A 21,723-nucleotide genomic window follows, 5' to 3' on the forward strand; every position below is an offset into this window, starting at 1 on the left:
ATGTAGCACTCGCGGGCCGTGCCTATATCACGCATACAGGGCTAGGAGAAGTGTCCACCACACGGTCATATAGTAAGGTCTGGCAACTTCCTATCCTTCTCCTTGGCAAGAGCTGTCTGCTTAGCAAAGCTCACGGCAACTAGCGAACTAACTGTGCTGATAACAGTTTAGTTTATAACGTCAACAGATAATTTTGCATTGAATTTGACAAACACTGTCGTTTGGTGCATCCGTCACGTCTTGTCTCACTGTTGTTTATTGCAAGCGCTCTTCATTTTTAGTTCTAAACCTTACAAGTATTTATATAGGTATTTAAAATTCACAATCACAAATTTTCATTATAATCTGTATGGGGTTAGGAATAAAATCAGATACTTAATCTGTTATGATCTCATATTAAATAAATTGCAAAATTACACACACCTAAGACTAAGAGGCAGAAAATGATAGTTAAATAAAAAATAATATTTTTAAAAAACATTTTTTTTAAAACTCACTAAATAGTATAACATTTCTCCTAGCGATGTAAAGATTTATAATCCCATTCAGATTGTCCTACGAATTTGTGATTGTTGATTTTTAGACTTGAAAAATTTAAAATGTAAAACATGGGGTGCATGAAATAGACAGTTGATGCATGAATAGCTCACCAACAATTTTTTTGCACTGCAAATGATATGAACTGTTGTTTGAATTCTCTCAACGAAAGCTACTCCCTACAATCCTTACTATTATCAATCACACGCACCCCACGTTTTTTGTTTCAAAACTTACAAGTTAATTCACAGGGTTAAAAACGAACAATCACAAATTTTCAGGACAATCTGTACAGGGTTATAACTATTTTCAGGGCTAGGAATAATTTTATACTTTTTGGTTAGTTAAAAAAAAATATTTAAGTAATAATTACTAAGCTTAACTTAAGTGAATTAAAAAATATTTCATTATTTTTACATAAAATGTATGATGAAATGATGAAACACGAGTCAGTTTTGTGCAAGACTGAGTTTCAAAAATAAGAACGACCAGAATAAGATTGGAATCAGCGTCTGACATGCGAGTCCAGTGTCTTCGCTCCAGTGGAGTCCTGACGTGTTGAGTTGAGGACGGCTGACCACGCTGTGCCACGCTGGCGCAAGTCAGCCCTGCCTGTGCTCGTGTCAGGACATTGTGCTGGTCGGCACGGGCATCGGGATCCTGGCGACCGTGCTGTTCCACCTGGGCGTGCGCGACGCCAGGGCACAGACGCGCAACAGCGCCGTGGGCACGGCAGCCACCTGGGAGGGCTGCGTCGACTACTTCAGGTCCCCGCTGCTGCTGCAGGTACCGTGCTGTTGTGTGGCTGTGGTTTGAACTTACAACTGGCTGTCAGCAGAGATTAAAAAAAGCACCCGCCAGGTCCTTGTCGCTAGCTCCAAAGACTCAAATGGACTGGCACTGTCCTACACTCACTAGCTACCATCCAGAATCTGGCTGGGATTTAAAGTTCTACAGTTCATGTTTTTGCACATTGTTGTTGGGCATGTTGCCTGTAATATATCAAGACATCTTAACAAAGTTATTTTCTTGTAGAAGCTTTTTCAAAGTTATCCAAACTGGTAGATTGATTTTTATTATCAATTTGGATAACTTTATAAAAGCATGTACAAAAAAAATTGTCATTATATTGATTAGTAATGTAAAATTGAAATTATTCCAAATCCTGGTACAATCAATATATACAGAGTGGGGCCAAATGCAATCCCTAATTGTGAACTGTGAAACACAGTTCAAGATAAAAGGTTTTTATTTTTGAAAAGTACATATTATTACATTTTTTTTTTTGCTTAACTTTTAAAGATATATAGTTCCAATGGTGCACATATTGAGCAGTTCAGCAAAGTTTTCACCCACGTTTGCCAGCATATCTTGTGGAATATTATGTTCTCAATTGCCTCCTTCAGAGCTTCCAGGGTTCGAGGTCGAACTCTGCAAACCGCAGCTACGAGGTAGCCCTGTAGAAAAAAAGTCACATGGAGTCAAATAAGGGGAGCATCCCTTGGTAAGGAGATCTGGCGGCCGGGAAACATTTCTTGCAACACTTTGCGTGTATGACGGGCAGTATGGGCCGTGGCTCCATCCTGTTGAAACCAGAAGACTTGTGTGTCACATTCCCTGTCATACTCTTTCATTATAGGGCATGGAAGGTTCTCCAGCATCTCACACTAAAGCGCTGAAGTCACAGTCACAATTGAGCCTGCTCCTTCATAAAAATAAGGCCCATTTATGCCTACAGCGCACCAAACTGTCACTTTCGGGCTGTGAAGTGGTCTTCGGTGCAGTTCACGAGAGTTTGTAGCTAAGCAGTAACAAAAATTTTGCTTGTTTACTGTACCGCTAAGGTGAAAATGTGCTTCGTTGCTTGTACACACAAAAGCACTGCCAGGGGGCACAGCTGTTAGGATTGCATTGCAAGCATCTCTATGTTTCACCCAGCCTTGTGGGCTCAAATCCTGGGCAATCATGATCTTGTAGGGGTGTAACTGAAGGTCTGTGTGTAACATTCGCCTTACCTCCGGACGATATTCCAAGGGCACTGGCGTGTTTACAAGCAGAACACGTTGGAGATTTTTCAATAGACGCCCTAACTGCCTCTTGTGTTTTCGGGAGTTGTTACACCTTCAAGTCGCTCGGCTGGTTTTTTAGGAACTGCAGATCCCATTGTCCTTACATTACTGATCCATTTCCGAATGGTTTTAGGCTCAGGAACACTCTCGTTACGATTTAAATTTAACCGCCTGAGAAAGGCCCTCTGCATCTCCACTACACTTTCCCCGTTTTTAAAAAAAGGTTTCCACAACAAAGACCTGTTCACCGCATGGGGACTACTTTAAACAGCGTTGTTACCCTGACCTAACAGCACCTGTCCCACCCTCCCACCCTCTACCTGCTCTGGAGCCCCTCCAGAGAAATCTTGGAACTAGGGACTGCATTCTGCCCCATTTTGAATACTTCTGGATTACCAAAATATCAGAATAAATGTTGATACCTATGTTCTTTCTCGTACTACCATTGAATTATTTTTATAATTGTTATTAATAATCCTACATTCTCCTTAATAAATAAAACAGAAACAAAAATTATCTTAATATAAAACATACAAGAAAAGATACCCTATTATTATTATTATTATTATTATTATTATTATTAAACACACACACACACACACACATATATATAAATTAATTAACCAAGGTATTAATAGTTACGTTCTTTAGACCTATAAATATTCATAAGAACTATCTCATATCAATCTCAAAACAATTCTGCAAGTGCAAGCCCAGTTGTCTGAATGTTTGTCCACCCAGACATGTATTTGGTATGTGACATGCATGTAATGCTTCACTGCCCCTGTCTCGGCTGGAAGCGAAGCGTTGCACACGTTGGCGCTGGACCGGGAGCATGGGCGGACACAGCTCCCGAGCCTGTGGAGGAGAGGAAGACTCAGGATTTTCAGAATACCTCCCAGCTAGTGTAAATGGGATGTCCAACATTTTGAAAAAACCGCAGGCCCTAGAAATGCATGACCTCTCCAAAAAATGTTTTTTCGACTATGAAATAGCTTATTCGTTGTTCTGTATAGTTTGTTAGTTCAAGGGGGTTTGAGGGAGTGGGGAAGAACTGCCGAAGCGCCGGCGTGACAGCAGGCGGGCGCATGCGACAGGTGGCGTTCCTGTACGTGGCGAGCCGCATGTTCCTGACGCTCAGCATGGTCTACATCCCCCTGTACCTGGACGAGGGCATCTCGGAGGAGTCGGAGATACTGGCCACCGTGCCGCTGGTCGCCTACATCGCCTCCTTCCTCGCCTCCCTCGGCATCAAGTACCTCAGCAACTTCTGTGGCAACAAGGTAGCAATCTGTTCTCGGCGTGGCGTGCGCTTCCTGGAGACGGTGGGTTTCCTCAGGCCGCTCCTGCCCCCTCCTGCTCCAGTCTCAACTCACCACCACCCGCCCCACGGGGTACCCTTGTTAGTGAGGTGGGGATGATCAGCGTGGCGCGCAGTCTTCTCGTCGTGTGTGGGGGAACTATGAGTCGAGTGGAAACCATGTCATCATATGGCAGGGAAATCAAGTTAAAGGTGTAATGCAAGTCCCTTTAACACTTCCGTCAAAATGTACTGGGCGTTTCACGTCTAAAAGTTACTCCGAAATTTGTTTAACCAATTTTCACTCTTCTAAAAATAGTTTGAAACCGAAATCCAGAATCAGAACTACTCATTCGCCTCAACATATTTTTTTAATTTTTTTTTTCCATTACAGAATCATGTGGTTGCTTCTGAGCTCTGAACACCTTGTGTATGTGCTAGGCAGGCGGGGTTGTATATCCAACTAAAATTAGGTACTTATTTTGCATTTTATTTTATTGCATGCAAGTGTGTTAAAAAATCAAAACTTTTCACGGCTACAACAGACGACATCCTCACATCCAAGTTGAAGCACTTGGAGCATCACTTATTCTAGCCCTCAAGCCCATTTACAATTGCTTTAAGAGCACTTTGAGCTAAATTTATCTTTATAATGACTAAATGTACTTTATCTAGTTGTGCTCTGGACCATTCAGTTACAGGAACAGGACTATTTGGAAAGTACTACAAATTATTAAAATAAAATAAAATATTGTCACCGGCTGCCCTCTACGTTCAAGACCAGGGCATGATAGTTTCAGAATAAACAAAACCTAGACACACTTTGTCTCTGCGACAGTTGGCAACGTGAGAGCCGATACGAGGGCAGGCCTTACCTCTCTGGTGATGGGAAGTTAAAGCTGACGACCTCTCGAGTGGGCCAATGAAATGAGGCTGGTGCTGCAGGAACCACCCCACTTCAAGCCATTGGTGTTTGTCACACTGATGGTGGTAACAGCAAGTCGCAGCAAAGCATCAGTGGTCTTTAACTACAACCCAAAAGCCATGACTGCCACTATATCATTAACATGTGTTTATCTTTGAAAAATAAGCAGACACACCAAACTAGGAACGAGCCCGAACTACCCTGCGTGCTGGAGACTCAGTCATTCACTATGATGAGGTACTTTTAAACCAAACTGCGACGTGCATTGTGAAGAGAACAACATTGCTTTATTAGAAAAAAGTTCAAAATACAATAGTAGGTTTGTGTATCAGAGTGTCATTGAATGATAATATTTTAACAACTTAGATACACAAACCTGAAACAAGCACTAAAATCTTGGGATGTTCAGCCAAGATCAGGGCTTCTGACCTCCGCGAACTGAGTTGCATCCTGCAAGTCCTCTCACGAGCTTCCACACAGTAGCAGGACTCGCTCCACATCGCTAGGGATGCCAACAATATAGCCATCTATCGGAAATATCAAAATTTCCCGTTCCAAATACTGATAATTTGGTATCAATATTTTTGTGCCTTTATTTTTTTGATGATAAATTTTTGTTCTGACTATATTGAATTTGAATAAAATTATATTTTTGAACTAAAAAAACAAATTTATTAAAAATCTATTAGTAAATTTGGTAGATAAAAAAGTAAAAGACTAAAGCTTTAGATAACTGGAAAATAAATGTTTCTAAGTTTGAAAAAAATTTTGAACATATTTATGTCAGTTAATTATAATTAAATTATCAATAGGAGGTTTTGCTCTTACCAGCAAAATCAAATAAAGTAATTTTCCAATATTTATTATTCATTATTCTCTTTTCTACATATTTGTTGGCTTCTTTTACACTTAACATCTTCAGAAGTCCATAAAATATAACAATCCATAAAAAAAAAATACTTTTAAAAAGTTGGAGAAAATAACTATTGAAACATAGAGAGATATTAATGAATAAAAAAAAAATTTTTAAAAAAATAATACAATTATTTGTATTCACTTTTGCTAGACAGAGCTAAACTTGTATTAGGTAATACCTTTGTATTAGCTTAGATGTTAGATGTATCAAGAACTCAATATAACATTTACTTAATAATGTACAGTAAGTAAAGCATGAGGAAAAGATAAGGTGTTATAATAGACAGATATATTGAAAATATCTATATTTAATCAATATCGATATAATTCAAGCAATATATCGGAAGACCGATATATCGATGTGTTGAAATGTTTTGCCATCCCTACATGTCGTCCCCCGGGGTCTGATTGAAACCCGATGGGACCCGAGCTCACACGTGGCCTTGGAAGACAGGAGACCGGGTGTTGCAGGTGATCTACCTGATAGGGGCAGTGGCCAGCACAGCTGCCTGCATCTGGGTGAACTACGGCTCGGGCGACAACTACAAGACCTACCAGATATACATGGTCGCCGTCCTCTTTGGTCAGTAAAACAAACCTAATGTTGTACTTTATTTGTTAAATTGAAATTATGTTTCTATAACTTTATAAAATCACTGATCTTTTATATCATTACGTAAAAATTATTATATTGATATAATTTTCTACGTGTTCAAAAAATTTGAAAATTTCATCCAGCACTGTTTAGTTTCAAGTATTGAGACTGAAATTAATAGTTTTGAAATAGCTCAGACCAAAAATAAACTCTGATGGTGTGACATGTTTTTAAAACATATTTGAAGTTATCTTGGTGGAGAAAACAGGAAGCCATTTCCCACCCAATACCGCCCCTCCAAAGCTATAGTCTGCCAGTTGGGGGCCTGAACAAGGGAAAGCTGCGGTGTGCGCAGGGGCCGGCAGCTCCATCACGCTGGTCTCCAGTCTGTGCATCACCGCGGACCTCATCGGCACTCACACCGAGCAGGGGGCCTTCGTCTACAGCATCGTCACCTTCTCCGACAAGCTCTTCAACGGCATCATCATCATGATCATCGAGGCGCTGTGAGTACCAGGGCACCGGCGCGCGCCAGTCGTCACCATCGCTAACGAATCACGCTCGTGTGGCGAGGATCTCAGGTTCCCGACCAACATCCCACCGCGACTCACACTGCGAACACTGTCCGGAGCTCCTGTTACCTGTCACTAGGGAGAGATGACATTTCGGTTGCAATGTGCTTGGCCATTACAATTTTCTACTTAGTCATTTACAACATTTGGCTTAATTAAAGCATTTAACGGAATGTTTGAAGTTAATAGAGACTGTTGGCTGCAAATAGTTTACCCTAAGAAGTCATTAGCATTTAGTATGTAATTAATTTTTGTAAATGACCACAACCGTAATGATTCTATTAATACACGCTATGTATGTAAAGGGCTTCAATAATCTCTTAATGTATGATATAATCCTAGGGGCTGGAAGAGTTCATATATTTTTTTTCCTTCAAAATTAGCATATATTATTGTGAAATTAACATAGGTATTACAAACCTGTTTAAATCCGGAGCAACAGGAATAGGATGTTCAGTGTTAATTTGTTCGTATATTATGTAATGAAGGATATTATGTAATTCGAAATTCCATTGTTGCCCAAAACTAGTTCGCATATATTTAATATCTGATAATACAACCATTAAAGTGAAACCCTGTATTTGTGTTTTTGGTATTTACGTTTCCCATAACTAACAACATTTTCTTTAGGGCCCATTTACATGTCATTAAATGCAATTTAATAATTTCCCTCGTGTTACATAGCGGAAATTAGGTACATTCTTCCCGCTATTCACGTCTCGTATACTACGTTAAAACTGGTTTTTATTTACAAAAAAAACACATTTCAGACATTTTCATACAATATGATCAAATGTTTTGATCTCTTTTCAAATGTTTTCAGTTATCTGTTCCGTCGTCACAGTGTAGCGCGTATGAAAATGTAACCAGAGCTGGTTGGCAGCATGTTTGTATAGGTTGGTGCCTGTACATAGTGCGTGCACATAGTCAAGTATCAATATTGAATGTCTTGCATTCAGCGTGCGGACTCTGCCGAGTTAACTATACTTGATAGCTCACTCTATTTCATGGTTAGAGTGTACTATGAATATTTATCGGTACACTACATTAGTTCTGTGTTACATCTGGGTCATGGTTTTAGTTGTCATTTTATTTCAAGTTGATGCAAAATATTTTTAGTTCGTAATATTTATTTACTAGTTATAAAGGGTCATCTAAAATTGAGATTAAAATGTAAAAGTAGAGTATTTTGAATGTAAATTCTCATTCTAAAAAAAAATGTTTTAAACACAGCCAATTTTTGTATGTGCTTATTCAACAAAGTAATACAAGAAGTAAGATGAATTAATTCAATCAAAAATAAACATAAACTTTTTATGTTTTTATGTACTGTATTTTGGGCATTGCTTGAGTATTAATGGTATATTAGTAAACTATTAAACATTAAACTTTTTCTTTAAAGTAAAGTGAAAGTATATGTTGAAGAAAGAATACATACAGGAAATGAGCTACATATGTATCAGATGAATTTAAGAGTTTTCTCTCAATTTACACTTTTCTGCAATACTAGCCTGAAACAATCAAGGCCTTTGACCAATTGTGTGGCTTTGTCCAAAGAGTTTTTAAAAAAATGAAAAGCAAAACAAAAATAGTTTTTTTTTTCGTTACTTAAATCTTCTCAGTGATCTACTAGATAAGTAATAAGGTGTAACAACAACCCATTCAAAATTGTAAATAATTTTGTGTCAACTTTTATGTAAGCCAACCATGTTTTTACTTAAGAGAATGCTCTTAAACAGGTTTATAGTACATAGTATAAGAATGTACTTTTTTTTTGTTTTGACATACTGTACAAATTATGTATGTGCAACATGGGGAAGTATGGTTATTACAAACCTCATTGTTACAAAGTGGGTAAATTTCTGTCCCTTCAGGTTTCATACCTACAAATAACCCTCTAGTTCAGTTTTTTATAGTAAAAATTTTTTTAAGTGGCTTTAAAGATTAAAACCACAAAATGCATACTCGACTTAAAAAATTGTTAGTGCAATGTGTTAACAAACGTTAAGTCGCAGGTTTAACTCATAGAATAGTATACTAATTAACTGGATTAACTGGCAAAGACGTGGATGTGATGTGTTTGCATAGTATTAACTGAAGTGCTGATAAGTCTTAAGTGATAGACATAAATTTAAATGCACATGCATCCTAGACAAAGAGCAAAGTACGAATATGTATAAGGTGAGTAAGGTCACAAAAGTCTACAAGATGGGGGTTGCAACTTCCTAAGTTTGAGAAGATACAAGCTCCTATCTCTACATCTAAGCCTTGTGCTTAACATTGTGATTATTATTCAACAAGTACAAAACTAAAATATATATTTTAATACTTATTTAACCAAATTAGTCTCAGTCTGATTGACACCTAATGTACCAATACAGTAAAATCACTAGTAATAAGCACGTCTAGAACAGAACTATTCAGAAAAATATGAACTGATAAGCAATTTGCTTCTATAAACTGAAGTGAGGTTTTAAAAACAAAGCACAACGTGATTTAGCAGAAGACTGTTGGGAAGCCCTCTACGGCACTTTCGTCCACTATCGGTCCCTGCTTGCAGCTACTATCGGCTTGATGAAAGGTCGGATTTTAGGTTGGTTACTTGTCCAGGACTATGGCGGCCTGGAGACACGGCCCTGTGTTGCAGGGAGTGCGCGAGCCAGGAGCTGTGCCCCAACTACTACCACGACGTGCTGGTGTACGTGTGCGGGGGCTCTGCCCTCGTGGGGCTCCTGGTGCTAGCGACCCTGAGGAACGTGTCGGTGGACCGGGCCGCCCCCGCGACCATCAAGTAGCAGCGCGACGCTCCTCGCAGGGGAGACTGCATCTGGAACAAGGAACATCTGCTGTCCTCACCCATCATCACTCATGTTTGCCCTCGCCTGACGATGTACATCTCATTCCTCTGTAGCAAAAAAAAAAATATGTTTCACAAGAAGGCCAATAGCAGATGCCAAAATAAATAAATGTACAACTATAAACACACAAAAGTCGCGGAATTAAGGGCTGTCTTGCACATCTGCATTTGGGTGTGGTCTTCTCACCGCCTTAAATGTTTTGAGGCATCTGCCATTCGTAGAACAGACTTGCATCTGGTGAAAACTTTTTTGTGATTTTAGTTCACATTAAACATTTATTTTACGGACAAGTGGAACCTATTAACCAGGCTTGTGCATCAGTCCTTTGATCTGCCACACACACACATCTGAACGGTTGGGCGTATCATTTTGAAATTTAACATGCTGACAAGATGTCTTCCACATCCATACTATAATAAACCTGTATAACCGTCACGTCTGTACATTGAAAATATTTGCCAAAAACTGATTGCTGGTGATGTAGGGAGTGGAACAGAATACAATAACACTATTTTTCAAAACTTTGTCTGTTTGTCTGTATGAACATGATAATCCCCAAAACTACCAGAAAAATTTTCATGGGATTTTCACAAGTAACTTGATCAGCTTGGGGCAAAATATATGCTTTATTTCATAAAATCTGTTCACAGAAAAAATATATATATTAATTTAAAGTTTCAGTAGCTCAGTACAGTTTGTAGAAAAATCAAAAGATAGCGTTCTTCATTAGTTGCTTCTTATAAGGCGCTCACAGAAGTTTATGGATGTTTACCTCAGTGACACAATCACGGCATAGTACACCAAAGAACCAATATTTGGTGTTAGTTTTTTACCTCAGTGACAGAAGTATTTTCAGAAGGCAGAATAAAGCGCCACAGTCTTATTTTTACGTTTACAAACTAACACTGCATTTACTTGGCTAGGATATACAGATTTTATGATTTTGCTTTGTGATTTGGATTTTAAAAACTTAAGGAAATTGTTTTGATCTTTCGATAGGTTTTATTTTTATTTGACTTCTTATGCATTTCAGCCCCCATGGATTAATGTACATTTATTGATTTGAACAAAAAAAAAGCATTTGAGTAGTACTGTCTGTAAAAAAAACAAACATTTCATTGTTTGCATCAGCTAAATTTGGTAGTTACATTTGCAAATTGTTAAACAATGTTGCACCATGCGTGTGTGTTTACATATCTATACCTCGGAGGTATAAGACACTATGTCCACTTTTGGGCAAAATGCACCTTTTAACCATAAATTTGACCACCGTTTAACTTTCTTTCTAGTGGTATACAATACCAAGATGTGTGATATGTTAAAAATGCACATAATTTAGGTAAAAATACCTAGTTGAGTAAATATGTGAGGTCCTATTTAAAATCTTTAAAATACTCTCATGAAAAATATGGTTTGTGTGACATAGTGTATTATGCTTCCAATTAACAGATATACACAGGTAAGCGAAATATCACTCACTGACTCAGTAATACAGAATTCTCAGTAACTATGTAACAGACACAGGCTAAGAATGGATTTTATGAAAATCATCTGCCAAAGGAAGTTGCAGGGCGTTAAAAATTAGAATTTCACGATTTTCATCATTAAGCACTACAAAATTTAATTTTTATGCTTTTTTAGTCTCCGTGTCAAAGGCCATTGTATTGTTGTGTTTGTGAATCTTTATTTGACTAAGAGAAGTCTCTTCGCGATGTGATAAGCCCGGGCAACACCGGGTTCTTCGGCTAGTTTTTAATAACATTTGGCAACTTAAACCTGCACAATGATCAATTATTTAGACAATCTAACACACAAACTTGAATAACAGTGTTATTAAATAAAATTTAAGGCTACAGTTAATAGTTTTATGTAATTTATTCTCCAAATGGAATTGTTTCTACAATCTCATCAAGAAAAATGGGCAGTGCCACTTGTCTTGGGACACCCCAACATGTTCCATGAAGCAACACAAAATGCTTTCTTATTAACCAAGAAAAATTTGTGAAGAGTTTCAAGGCCACCAAATGTGATTCATTAGATATATATTTGTTGGATATATTGAGGGTAAAAAGATAAAATGCTTAAGACGTATGGTCGCAGCAACACATGAAATACAAATGAGCTTCTAGATCATGACAAAATGAGGAAATAGTGCAGGAGATCAAACCCAGCCTAAGAATAAATAGTAGGTACAATAAGATAGTCTTAAAAATAAAATAAAATAAATTTGAAAAAATGTTTCAAAGTAAAGCTTCTTGATGAATTATTAATCATGGTCTATAAGTTTTTTTGTCATAAACATGTAGTGTTTTTCAATATTGTGAGTTAATGAGCAATAAAATTTAATAAATGACATAAAAATATAAGCCATTACAGACAACTAAAATTTAATTTAAAATATGAAATCATTAGGTTTAGCCAAATGACAATTTTATATTTGCTAAATTAAATTAATTTTTTTTTATCTGTACTGAAAAAATTCTTATATGTACTTTAATGAGTGTACTGACAAATGTTTCACCTTTTCCTTCTATTTTATACTTGAGGAAAAAAGGAAAAAATAATATATTTTACATAATTGACTAATTTCATATCTGAAGCAGTTAAATGAATTTGGGATACTATATGTGTAGCTTGAATCTGTTCTGTGTTAGTCTTAAAAAAAAATAAAACTACTTGACTCTGAACTAGAAATAATATGTTTGTGCATTAACATCAAATATATTTCAAGAAGATATCCACTGAAGACATAATTTACACTGTAAAAGACAGTTTTTATAATTTGTGCCTTTTCACTTGGGACCTGTCTTTGACAAAAAGCTAGAATCCACACAAATACTTTTTAAAAAAAAACTCAAGATGTAATTATTTGAATGACACTGTATTGTTTACTAAACTAATAAAGTAATAACTTATAAGTAAATAAAAACTTGTTTATATAAATGTATATTTATTTATTTAGATTTTATTTGTAATTTTTTAATTATAACCTTATAATGGAAATATTTAGTTTTAAATGTGAACTACAGTTACCTAAAACAAAACCCTAAAATTATACCTTTGTGATTAAACTGTACTATTTTTAAAGGCAGTGATGTTCTGAACTAACAAAAAACCTTAACTCTAAAGCTGGTATTCCAAGACACAAAAATAAGGGTTTAGGAGATGAATATGCTTCTCCTGTACCGTAACCACATTCCTAGTGCACGACAGGACACGGCCAGTTCCTTCTTTTTAGGCAACAGGTTTTGGTGCCCTATCCGTTGCCAATCATTGCCCAAATTCTGTGCATACGCAGAGCTCACTTTTTCGTTTATTTCGTCCAGATGGCTGACCCGCATCTGGTGCCATTGACAAGTGTGTATTATTTTTGTGATCATATTCGTCCGGACGTTCAAGTTGTGTGTGTGCTAAGTTTGGTGCAAAGAAGTAAAAAAAGCAAAATTGACTATTTTGTGTTCATATTTTAATGAGAAGGGATAAAATAGAAACGTTTCTCTATTTCAAGAACTGAGACAAGATGAAGAATATTATTTAAATTATTTTTGTATGTCAAAGAAAACATTAATCGAACTTCAGTCTTCTCAGAGTTCATTTGCAACTTAAAAACATGAAGCTCAGGAATTGTATTTAACCCGTAATGCCCCAAATAAATGCTAGCTGTATCACTCCGGGAGTCTTACTGGAAACTAAAATAACGGAAAATCCTAAAACATATTTGTCTAAATGTTTTTAATGGGTTTTTTTTCAGGTAATAAACGGGAAACCTGAAAAAAAAATATTATCGCACTCCAGACTACCTGGCTAGAAAATGGTTGGTCAAGGATTAGACATGCATAGTTCATTAACACTCGAAGAAATAAGTTGGGTGATTAAAATTATTTAAATTCTTTAAAAATGCTAATGTCATCAATTTGTTTACTGAAATGTCTCTCAGACACTGGTATGAAGGTCCATTGTACTTTACAAACTGCACTGGGCTGATAACCTTACGTTTTACTCAAAAATGCAATACAATCTACTTTCAATTAAAGTTGATGGTCTACCAAATAAGAAAAAAAAAATATTAAATTATTGATACACCAGTTTGACAAGTAAACAGAATATAAAGCCCGAATCACTGCAATGACTACAAGAAGAAACAGAGTAGGTAGCTAAAGTATTCACATAACTAATATTTAACCCACTTCATACCAATCGTCCACAATGTTTTTAAATATTTTTATGGTAACTAACCTAACCTAATCGACCATTAACGATTTGACTTAAGTTATCCAAAACATAAACACACAGATCCACAGGGGGTATATAAGAATTGCTGCGACCGCTTCAATACACAGTGTAAATACAGGAACGTCTCTAGTGTTCGAAAGAAAGTATTATTAAAACCTGGAAAAGCAGCGACGTAAAATTTTTACCTCAAATATATTTTCAATTATTTATATTCAACATAGTTTATTACCGTCCACGTTTATCAGAAGAGAATTTTCATAAATCTTCACATAAGGAACTAGACAGTTCCAGTTGACATTGTAAACGATCGATGATTTAAATTTAAACAAATACCATTACAGGGTTGTCAACTTCGTTAAAACAAATGTCTTAAAACCATGGAGTTAGATATTGATTAATCCTATATAATCGATCAAAGCTCACAACTTTAAATTTATTTTTTAAAAACTAACATCACTTTTATAAATTGTTTGACATTTTATTATCCTCTTTTAACATCTCAGTTCTTAATACTGAGTAAAAAATATAATAAAAAATCTGCAACCTTTTCTTCAAAAGTGAATGAGAGTTTTATTTTGTAAAGTTTTTTGGTTACACTATCGATGTATTGTCGATATTCTTTAAAGGTTTTTTTTTCGTAAGTAAACTATCGATAATAATCGCCCATTCTTTTCACTCACTAGATAATGCTGTAAGCATGGAGTTGGAAATAGTCGCTGTAAGTACGTTTGCTAAAAGATATTTTATCGCCGTCTTTCTAAAGTTTCTGAAATATCCCCCCCCCCTTCCTTTTGCCGTTGTTTCTGTATCAGCCACTGAACATCATAATGAAATATGCGAAAGCAAAATACATTACATACTGTAGGCTTACGAATTATGAGTTCGACAATAATTGACTAAACTGAGTCAAATATTTTCATTTTAACAAATACGCTACAATATTTTACCTTGAGTATATTTGTAAGTTATAGATAATCGCGGTATTTAACAACTGCAAAAATTTATTAATTCAATAACATTTAAACACTTTGCATACTCAGTGGCGCTTGGTTTAAACATGCCACCGCATATTTTATTATTTTTAATAAATCAATCTTATTATCAACATAAGTAATTTGTAACAAATGTACCTACTTAAGAAGTACTAAACATATGTTTTGATTCCTTAAATATTTTTTTTTCTAAAAATTTTGCATAATCCATATAATGTAAACGTTGAAAGATTTGTTTACATGCTGCAGGTCAGCTGTCGAGCGAGAGACGTAATTAAAATAGTTATTCACTAAAACTACTAACATACTAGACTCTTCTCGACATTTCGTTGGCGAAAATCAGCGCATAAAAATGCAGCTGTTGCGAACCGAGTAAGCGCGCACGGGTGTTCTGGACTAGAGAGCCAGCTCCAGGAACCAGAGGGCACGGGGGGTCGCTGCCACCCACTGCTGGGATGTGTGAGGTCGAGGTTGGCAGCACTGTGGCCGCGGAATGTGGGTCGCCGCCTCGCCAGGCCGCTCCCTGTACAGCACAGCCATTAGCCACGTGCCCCAGCAGCATTCAGCAAGCAGCGTGCTGCATGAAGGCACCGCGATGACACCTACCTATGGATGACAACGATACATCGATATTTTGTACCCATGTTAACGAATTTAATAATGTAATATTTTTTAAGTAAAAAAAAATATTAAAATTATCTGTAAATAAATTTTGGCAGAAAAAAATAATAAAAGGGTTGATCGAAGGCTTCGGAAAGAAAAAAAATCAGTAGATAGAAAATGTATGTTCTGGGACAGGCGGAGCAGGTGAAGAGGCGGCAGCCATCTTGGATTGTGTCGTCATCGCTAATACATAAGCCGTTCACCATCTTGGATGACGTCATCGTTAATCCATCCACCATCTTGGATTAATCCATTAAATTTAAAATGTGGTGACCTCTAGCAGACATCACTGGGCTTTTCTCGATGGCAGCCATGTCCGATTCCGCACGAAACACACGATGCATGGCCAACAGCTACACGACTAGGCGTACAGGCTTCGCTTGTCCCTCTCGAATACACTTGTTTTAGTTAGGTTAGGAACACACTCTGCGCGGGAAGGACGCAGAGGCGAGCTCATTCACACACTCGTGGTTGTTGTGTCGCCGCGGTAATAAGAGTGACTCACTCACGAGGGCCAGTGTGGGCTCTTCCACGAACACAACCTCCACCTCGCCGTCGTGACGTCACTGCAGGCGTCACTCGCGCTGCCCCGTGACGTCACGTGCTGCTCGAGCCTGTACCAGTGGGCGCGCCGGACCGGTCCGGCGACTCTGCGCGCACTCCGCCATTTGCAGGCGGGCGGTTTGTACCCGTGTCGCAGCGCACCTCTTGCGAGCCCGACCAGTGCTGCCAGACGTACCCGGATCCGGGTACACACGTCTGTACCCAATACCCGAGAAGGTCGCCTCGGGTACGGAAATGTACCCGAATTTAGGAAAAAGGAAAAATAGTCAAAAAAATATTGAACAATATTCGCTTGGAATGGAAAACCAATTAGGGTGGAAAAAAGTCTTTGCCCTGGTTGTAATGACGTTTAACATCGTGCCTGTTTTTGAAAACAGCCTCGGCTACGCTATGTTCCTAAGGATCTCTGGAGAACCACAGGATCAAGTTGCAGCTAGTATCATGTGAACAGTAGGGTGGCGACATCAGTATCAGTGATATCTCTCAGTGAAAACGAGTCTCGATTACACTATTAAAGCACAACACATATTTACGTCGCCGTATTTATATTTCAGGTAACATTTACAACAATTTTATTTTAAACGAACCTTTGACCTGAAAATACAATTTTTCACATGTGGCTGGAAAAATTCAATTTAAATACCCCCTCCCCCTCCCCCCAACACCAAAAAACCAAGGACGAATTTTAAAATCCTACGCATGGGCCTTAGCAGTAGGGCCGATATTGCATTTAAACGATATACTTTTATGTTGTTACGCTATTATGATATTTGACAGACTAGTGTATATGATATTTGTGTTAAATAAGACAGCAATATTTTTTCATACTTTCTTTGTGTGTGTACCTTAATGACACCCGAACTGAGAAAGTCTTGCACCTGAAAGTACCCGAATGTACGAGGTAGTGTACTTGAATTGTGTGTGCTGTGTCTGGCAACACTGGCCCGCCTGGACCTCAGTCGCCTGACGAGCCAATCAGGACCCACTGCCGCCTTCCCGCCTTGCAACCTCATCTCCAACTGCAGCGTGTGATGTCTCGTTCTTTGATTGTAGTGTGTGTTTAGCTCTCGGTATACGGCGTTTTATGGAGTAATTTTGTGAAATTGGATCGAAATTCGATGAACGGTAATGCCATAAAAATGGCGGACTCATGTGTAGCAAAATCAACCCGTATGTTGGTTTCGTAAACATTAGGGGACATACAAAACGTGTTGGTGTGCCAAATAAACCTTTATGATAGTTAAAATATCCTGGAATTTATTCTATATGTAAAATTGTTTATACATACATTAATATTCATTAATAATTTAGGGATTTTCCTCAACAATTATTTGTCTTGGTCTGGGCATATGAGTAATGTATGCAAAAATCATCCTCTGTACGACACTCGATTCGCCAACAAAAAAAAAATTCTCCCATTTTATGCGAAGGTGACTTTAGTGGAGTCTGTTGTACTGCCCGTTTTTGGCTATTGTGATGTGGTGTATGATAATTTAACATAAAATCTGGCATCAAAGTTACAAAGGATCCAAAATACATGTTTAAGGATTAAGGTGGTCATCTGCCTGTGTGGTACGACTAGCGTGGCTGGTTAAGACTTCGTGAAAGACGGATTTCACATCGCTTAACACTTGTTAATCAATTTTTGAAAAATTCTAGCCCAGATTATTTGTGCAACCGACTGGTCTCGTAAAGCTTCAATACTCGCTCGAGATCGGACCTCCAGCTTTGTACCCAAGACGCGGTATTGCCTCCTGCACTGTTTCTGCGGCGCAACTGCAACACACTCCACGTTCAAACACAAGCTTGCGAAACACAGTTCAATGTCGCCGGTGATTACACAACCACAGCCGCTTATATGTGTGTGTGAGAGAGTGTTTGTAAACACATGTATATCCACAATATTCCTGTTTTAAATTATTTTAATATTTAAATTTTTTTATAGTAGTAGTGCAACTGTCTGGATTTTTGTTCCTAAGCTATTAGTTTAGTATTATAATCTTATGAAGTATGATTTTTGTGTAGTTGTGTAGTACTATGGTAAAGTATAAGAGAAGACTTTGTCATTAAGTCATTAAATATATAATATCGTTTAAGGAGGGCCTCGCTGAGATTAACCGCGCACACCTGCAGCAGGGAGTCTGCGCGGGAAGTATACAACTCCGTAGTTATGAGACCCTCCCGAGCAGTTCTGAAGTTCACAGAAGTTCGCTGCTCGCTCGTGCAGCTTCGGTAGCATATATATATATACATACATATATATATATACATATATATATATATACATATATATATATATATACATATATATATATATATATATATATATATATATATATAGGGTGACCTAAGATGCACATAAAGTTCTACCATTCCCGATTACACCCGAACAATTCAGCTTCGGCCAACTTCGGGATTTGTTTTCTTTTTGCGCAGAAAAAGTCGGTGGTCGTCTCTCGGGGCGTGCGCATCTCTCTCGCGGGCTGTTGGCTGGGAGTTCCCTGCGACCTATTGGGTAACCGAAGGCTGGCAGTGCGTGTTGGTTTTGTGTGCGTGCTGGGGGCGTCCTAGCAGCGCCAACTGCTACCGACCGCGTCCCGGGGTGGCGGATACGGGAGCCCAGCCCGAGAGTTGCAATCTCGCTGGGGTGGCTGTGAATAACCAATAGCAGTCCGCGGACCAATGGCCGGCCTGTGGAGTCGTTATCACGGCTGTCGGGGAGAAAGGTAGCCTGAATGTAGCTCGGCGCGCGGCAGAAAGCAGCTTCGTCGGCGAAGGCACCGCAGGGGAGCTCGATGTGCCTTAGTAGCGAAGTGTAGACGAACTGCGGGCTGGAACTTGCGGAGCTGTGGACTGCCGCGCGCGCAACGGAACTGAACAGCATCGGAATTCTGAAGGAAGAGATGGCGGCGCCTTCAAGTTGGGGCCCTGTTGGAGCCAGTGGTAGCCTGGGCGGCGCGACCTTCAACCGACCCGGGAATTTGGGGGGCAAGAGGGTCCGACTCGCAAGATACTTCATTCGCCTGAACGACTTACCCCCACCCTGGCTTGAAAGGTCGTTGGCTGTTGACTGGAAGAAGGAAGATGAAGATGGTGCAATGTCAGGCTGCCTTTCGCTCCGAGAGCCAGCAGTTCGAGCCGGTTTACTGGCTCGTCTGCCCACTTCTGTTTTAACTGTGGCTGCCTGGGCAGCTGTGGCTGGGCAGACGAGTGAAGTCGCCCGCCCCTGGGGGCGCTTGCGCCCCTGGTTAATAATAACCCAGGAGTTCCCAACCTTTAAATGCGGGCCGCAAGGCCCAAGCACCCAACTCCAGCATGGTTGATTTTTCAGCCCCTCCAACTCTTCTTACCTGGACCCTTCTTCCTCTTGTCCAGTAGTTACCTGCTTGCTTAATGCATGTTAATTGATCCCCGCATGAACCGGCCCAGGGTTTTCCCTGTGTCTATGCAGGTTTTACCTGGGTCACATTAGCTAGCTTTTAAGCTAGGCGACCAATGGGGCGTCAGTCATGGCGCCAATTGCAGCCATGGCTGGCCAGTAAACCCCAATAGCACACGATGCACGCGCCCTTGTCCTGCATGGTTAAAAACCCGCATGGTAGAGTGTATAGGCTTCGGCCTGAGACACACTTAGGTCCTCCCCTAACCTGGACCCTCCCCTACACACTTAGAATTAACTTAGGCTAGGAAAAAAAAATTGCGCAGGAAAAATGAATTCAAATATTAAAAGTGGTCGGTTCGTTAGGTTAGCTACATTAAAACACTTTAAAACACTTTGGACGGTTAGTTAGGTCAGTATAGCTACATTAAAATAAACAGAGATATATAAATATATATAAATAAACCCGAGGTTGGCCGAAGGTGAATTGTTCGGGTGTAATCGGGAATGGCAGAACTTTATGTGCATCTTAGGCTTCCCATATATATTAGGCGTCACCAAAAAAGTCGATAAATAAAATGACTACCGGGCTTTCCTTCGCTACTGTCCCGGGAGCGCTAGACAGCAGCGCAGATGGGGACTGGACAGAGCAAACAACTGACAATCCAAAAGGACGTGTGTACCGGGACCAAAGTGCAGTGAGTCAGCTCGCCCCCTGTGACCACTGATTGTGACGCGATGGAAGCAGCACGTCACGAGGAGTCGGCGCGGCCTTGGGCGGGTGTGACGTCGCGGGGAGGGGTGACGCAGCGCGCGGGCTGGCGTCACAGTGGTGACGTGTGTGGCATCGTGGAAGGGGGGAGGGGCAGGTGAGAGTGTGACCCGGCCTGACCCCTCGCGTGTTCCCGGGTCGACCCACGCCGCGGAGCACAGAGGAGCACCAGGCAAGAGGAGCATGTGTGCCGTATCAGCTGCTGCACTATGGACCGGGCGATGGTCATTTATCAGCGTGGAAATGAAAATAACATTTGATTAAATTATACATACTTGAACATAACCTCACAAACACTTCCATAAACACGACCAGCAGACTACTAAACCTTTCACAGACACTCCTTTCAATTGAAGCTTACAAGCAACCTGACATCGTTATATATACGGGGACATAATCTCATATATACAAGTTATGATTTTGCTTGAGAATGTAAAACTGAACATTAATTTTTTTTTTGTTTTTATTTAATTCGTTCTTAAATCAGTTGTTGGATGATTTCGTTAAAACAAGTCGTAAATACCTACACATTAATACATGAATTACACATTTCGAGTTTGTACGAAATGCATGCTTACATTAAATCGTGTGCAAACTGGCATTAAAATATAAAATACTCGGAAACACATTAACTGCAGCTTCTCCGCGCGATGTTATAATTTGGGAGGAAATGCATTGTCGTAGCCCACTAAAGATTACAATAGTTTTTTTTTTCTGAAATAATCTGTCTGTAACCTTGTGTAGCTATGTTGATATTGTTTAAATTCTGTCTTTGCTTGTTTCTTTATTATTTCAAACACTGGAAGGGAGGGGTGCGCCCCGCCTTCCTGCCGCAAGCCTCCCTGGACGTGTTCCCTGGCAGTTCACACCTGGCCATCCTGCTAGCTGTATGACGTGTGGCCACCTCGAGGCGAGCGACTGTTCTGCTGGCGAGTGAGTAGTGTGAGAGCGAGTGTTCGGGAACAGACCAGGACCGACACGGCATGTGACTGAGATACGTAGTGAATTACGGCAAGCTAGTCAAACAAGAAAGATGACTCCATGAACATAAATAAATAGGCATAGACTAAACCAATCGGACTATCATTTCAACCCCATATTATAAACTCATTACAACAATTTTCATTGAGCTGACAAACATGAACGTCTCCGTTATTTACAATATAACGAGTCTTGAGCAATAAACGTAGGCCTACCAGGCAGAAGTGGAATTCAAACGCACAGCATTTCATATTGGCGGAAGCTTAATATCCCTCAAGGAGTGTTAAGTTTTTATCTACTAAGTATCTACCATTGTGAGTTTCCTACGGGTAATTAGGGCTCAAATTGACAGAACAGTTAGTAGACGT

General features: G+C 39.2%; 1 protein-coding gene and 1 long non-coding RNA gene across 2 annotated transcripts in view; one reads left to right on the forward strand and one right to left on the reverse strand.

Moving 5' to 3' along the window:
- Positions 1-11,997, forward strand: part of LOC134540446 (major facilitator superfamily domain-containing protein 12-like) — a 29,215-nt gene extending 17,218 nt beyond the window's left edge. Inside the window, exons 5-9 of the mRNA XM_063383205.1 lie at positions 1,165-1,323; positions 3,704-3,889; positions 6,218-6,329; positions 6,697-6,847; positions 9,561-11,997. Of these exons, the coding sequence (XP_063239275.1) occupies positions 1,165-1,323; positions 3,704-3,889; positions 6,218-6,329; positions 6,697-6,847; positions 9,561-9,708 (756 nt within the window). The 3' untranslated portion in view covers positions 9,709-11,997. The remainder of the gene's footprint in view (positions 1-1,164; positions 1,324-3,703; positions 3,890-6,217; positions 6,330-6,696; positions 6,848-9,560) is intronic.
- Positions 1,769-14,343, reverse strand: LOC134540447 (uncharacterized). The gene is made up of 4 exons (XR_010076442.1): positions 14,234-14,343; positions 6,762-9,740; positions 4,782-4,934; positions 1,769-1,994 (listed from the first exon to the last, which is right to left on the reverse strand). It is a non-coding gene; the product is annotated as an uncharacterized LOC134540447 (long non-coding RNA).
- Between the last annotated feature and the right edge of the window lie 7,380 nt (positions 14,344-21,723).

The sequence above is a fragment of the Bacillus rossius genome, chromosome 16, assembly GCF_032445375.1.
Source record: "Bacillus rossius redtenbacheri isolate Brsri chromosome 16, Brsri_v3, whole genome shotgun sequence".
Classification (NCBI taxonomy): Eukaryota; Metazoa; Arthropoda; class Insecta; order Phasmatodea; family Bacillidae; genus Bacillus; species Bacillus rossius.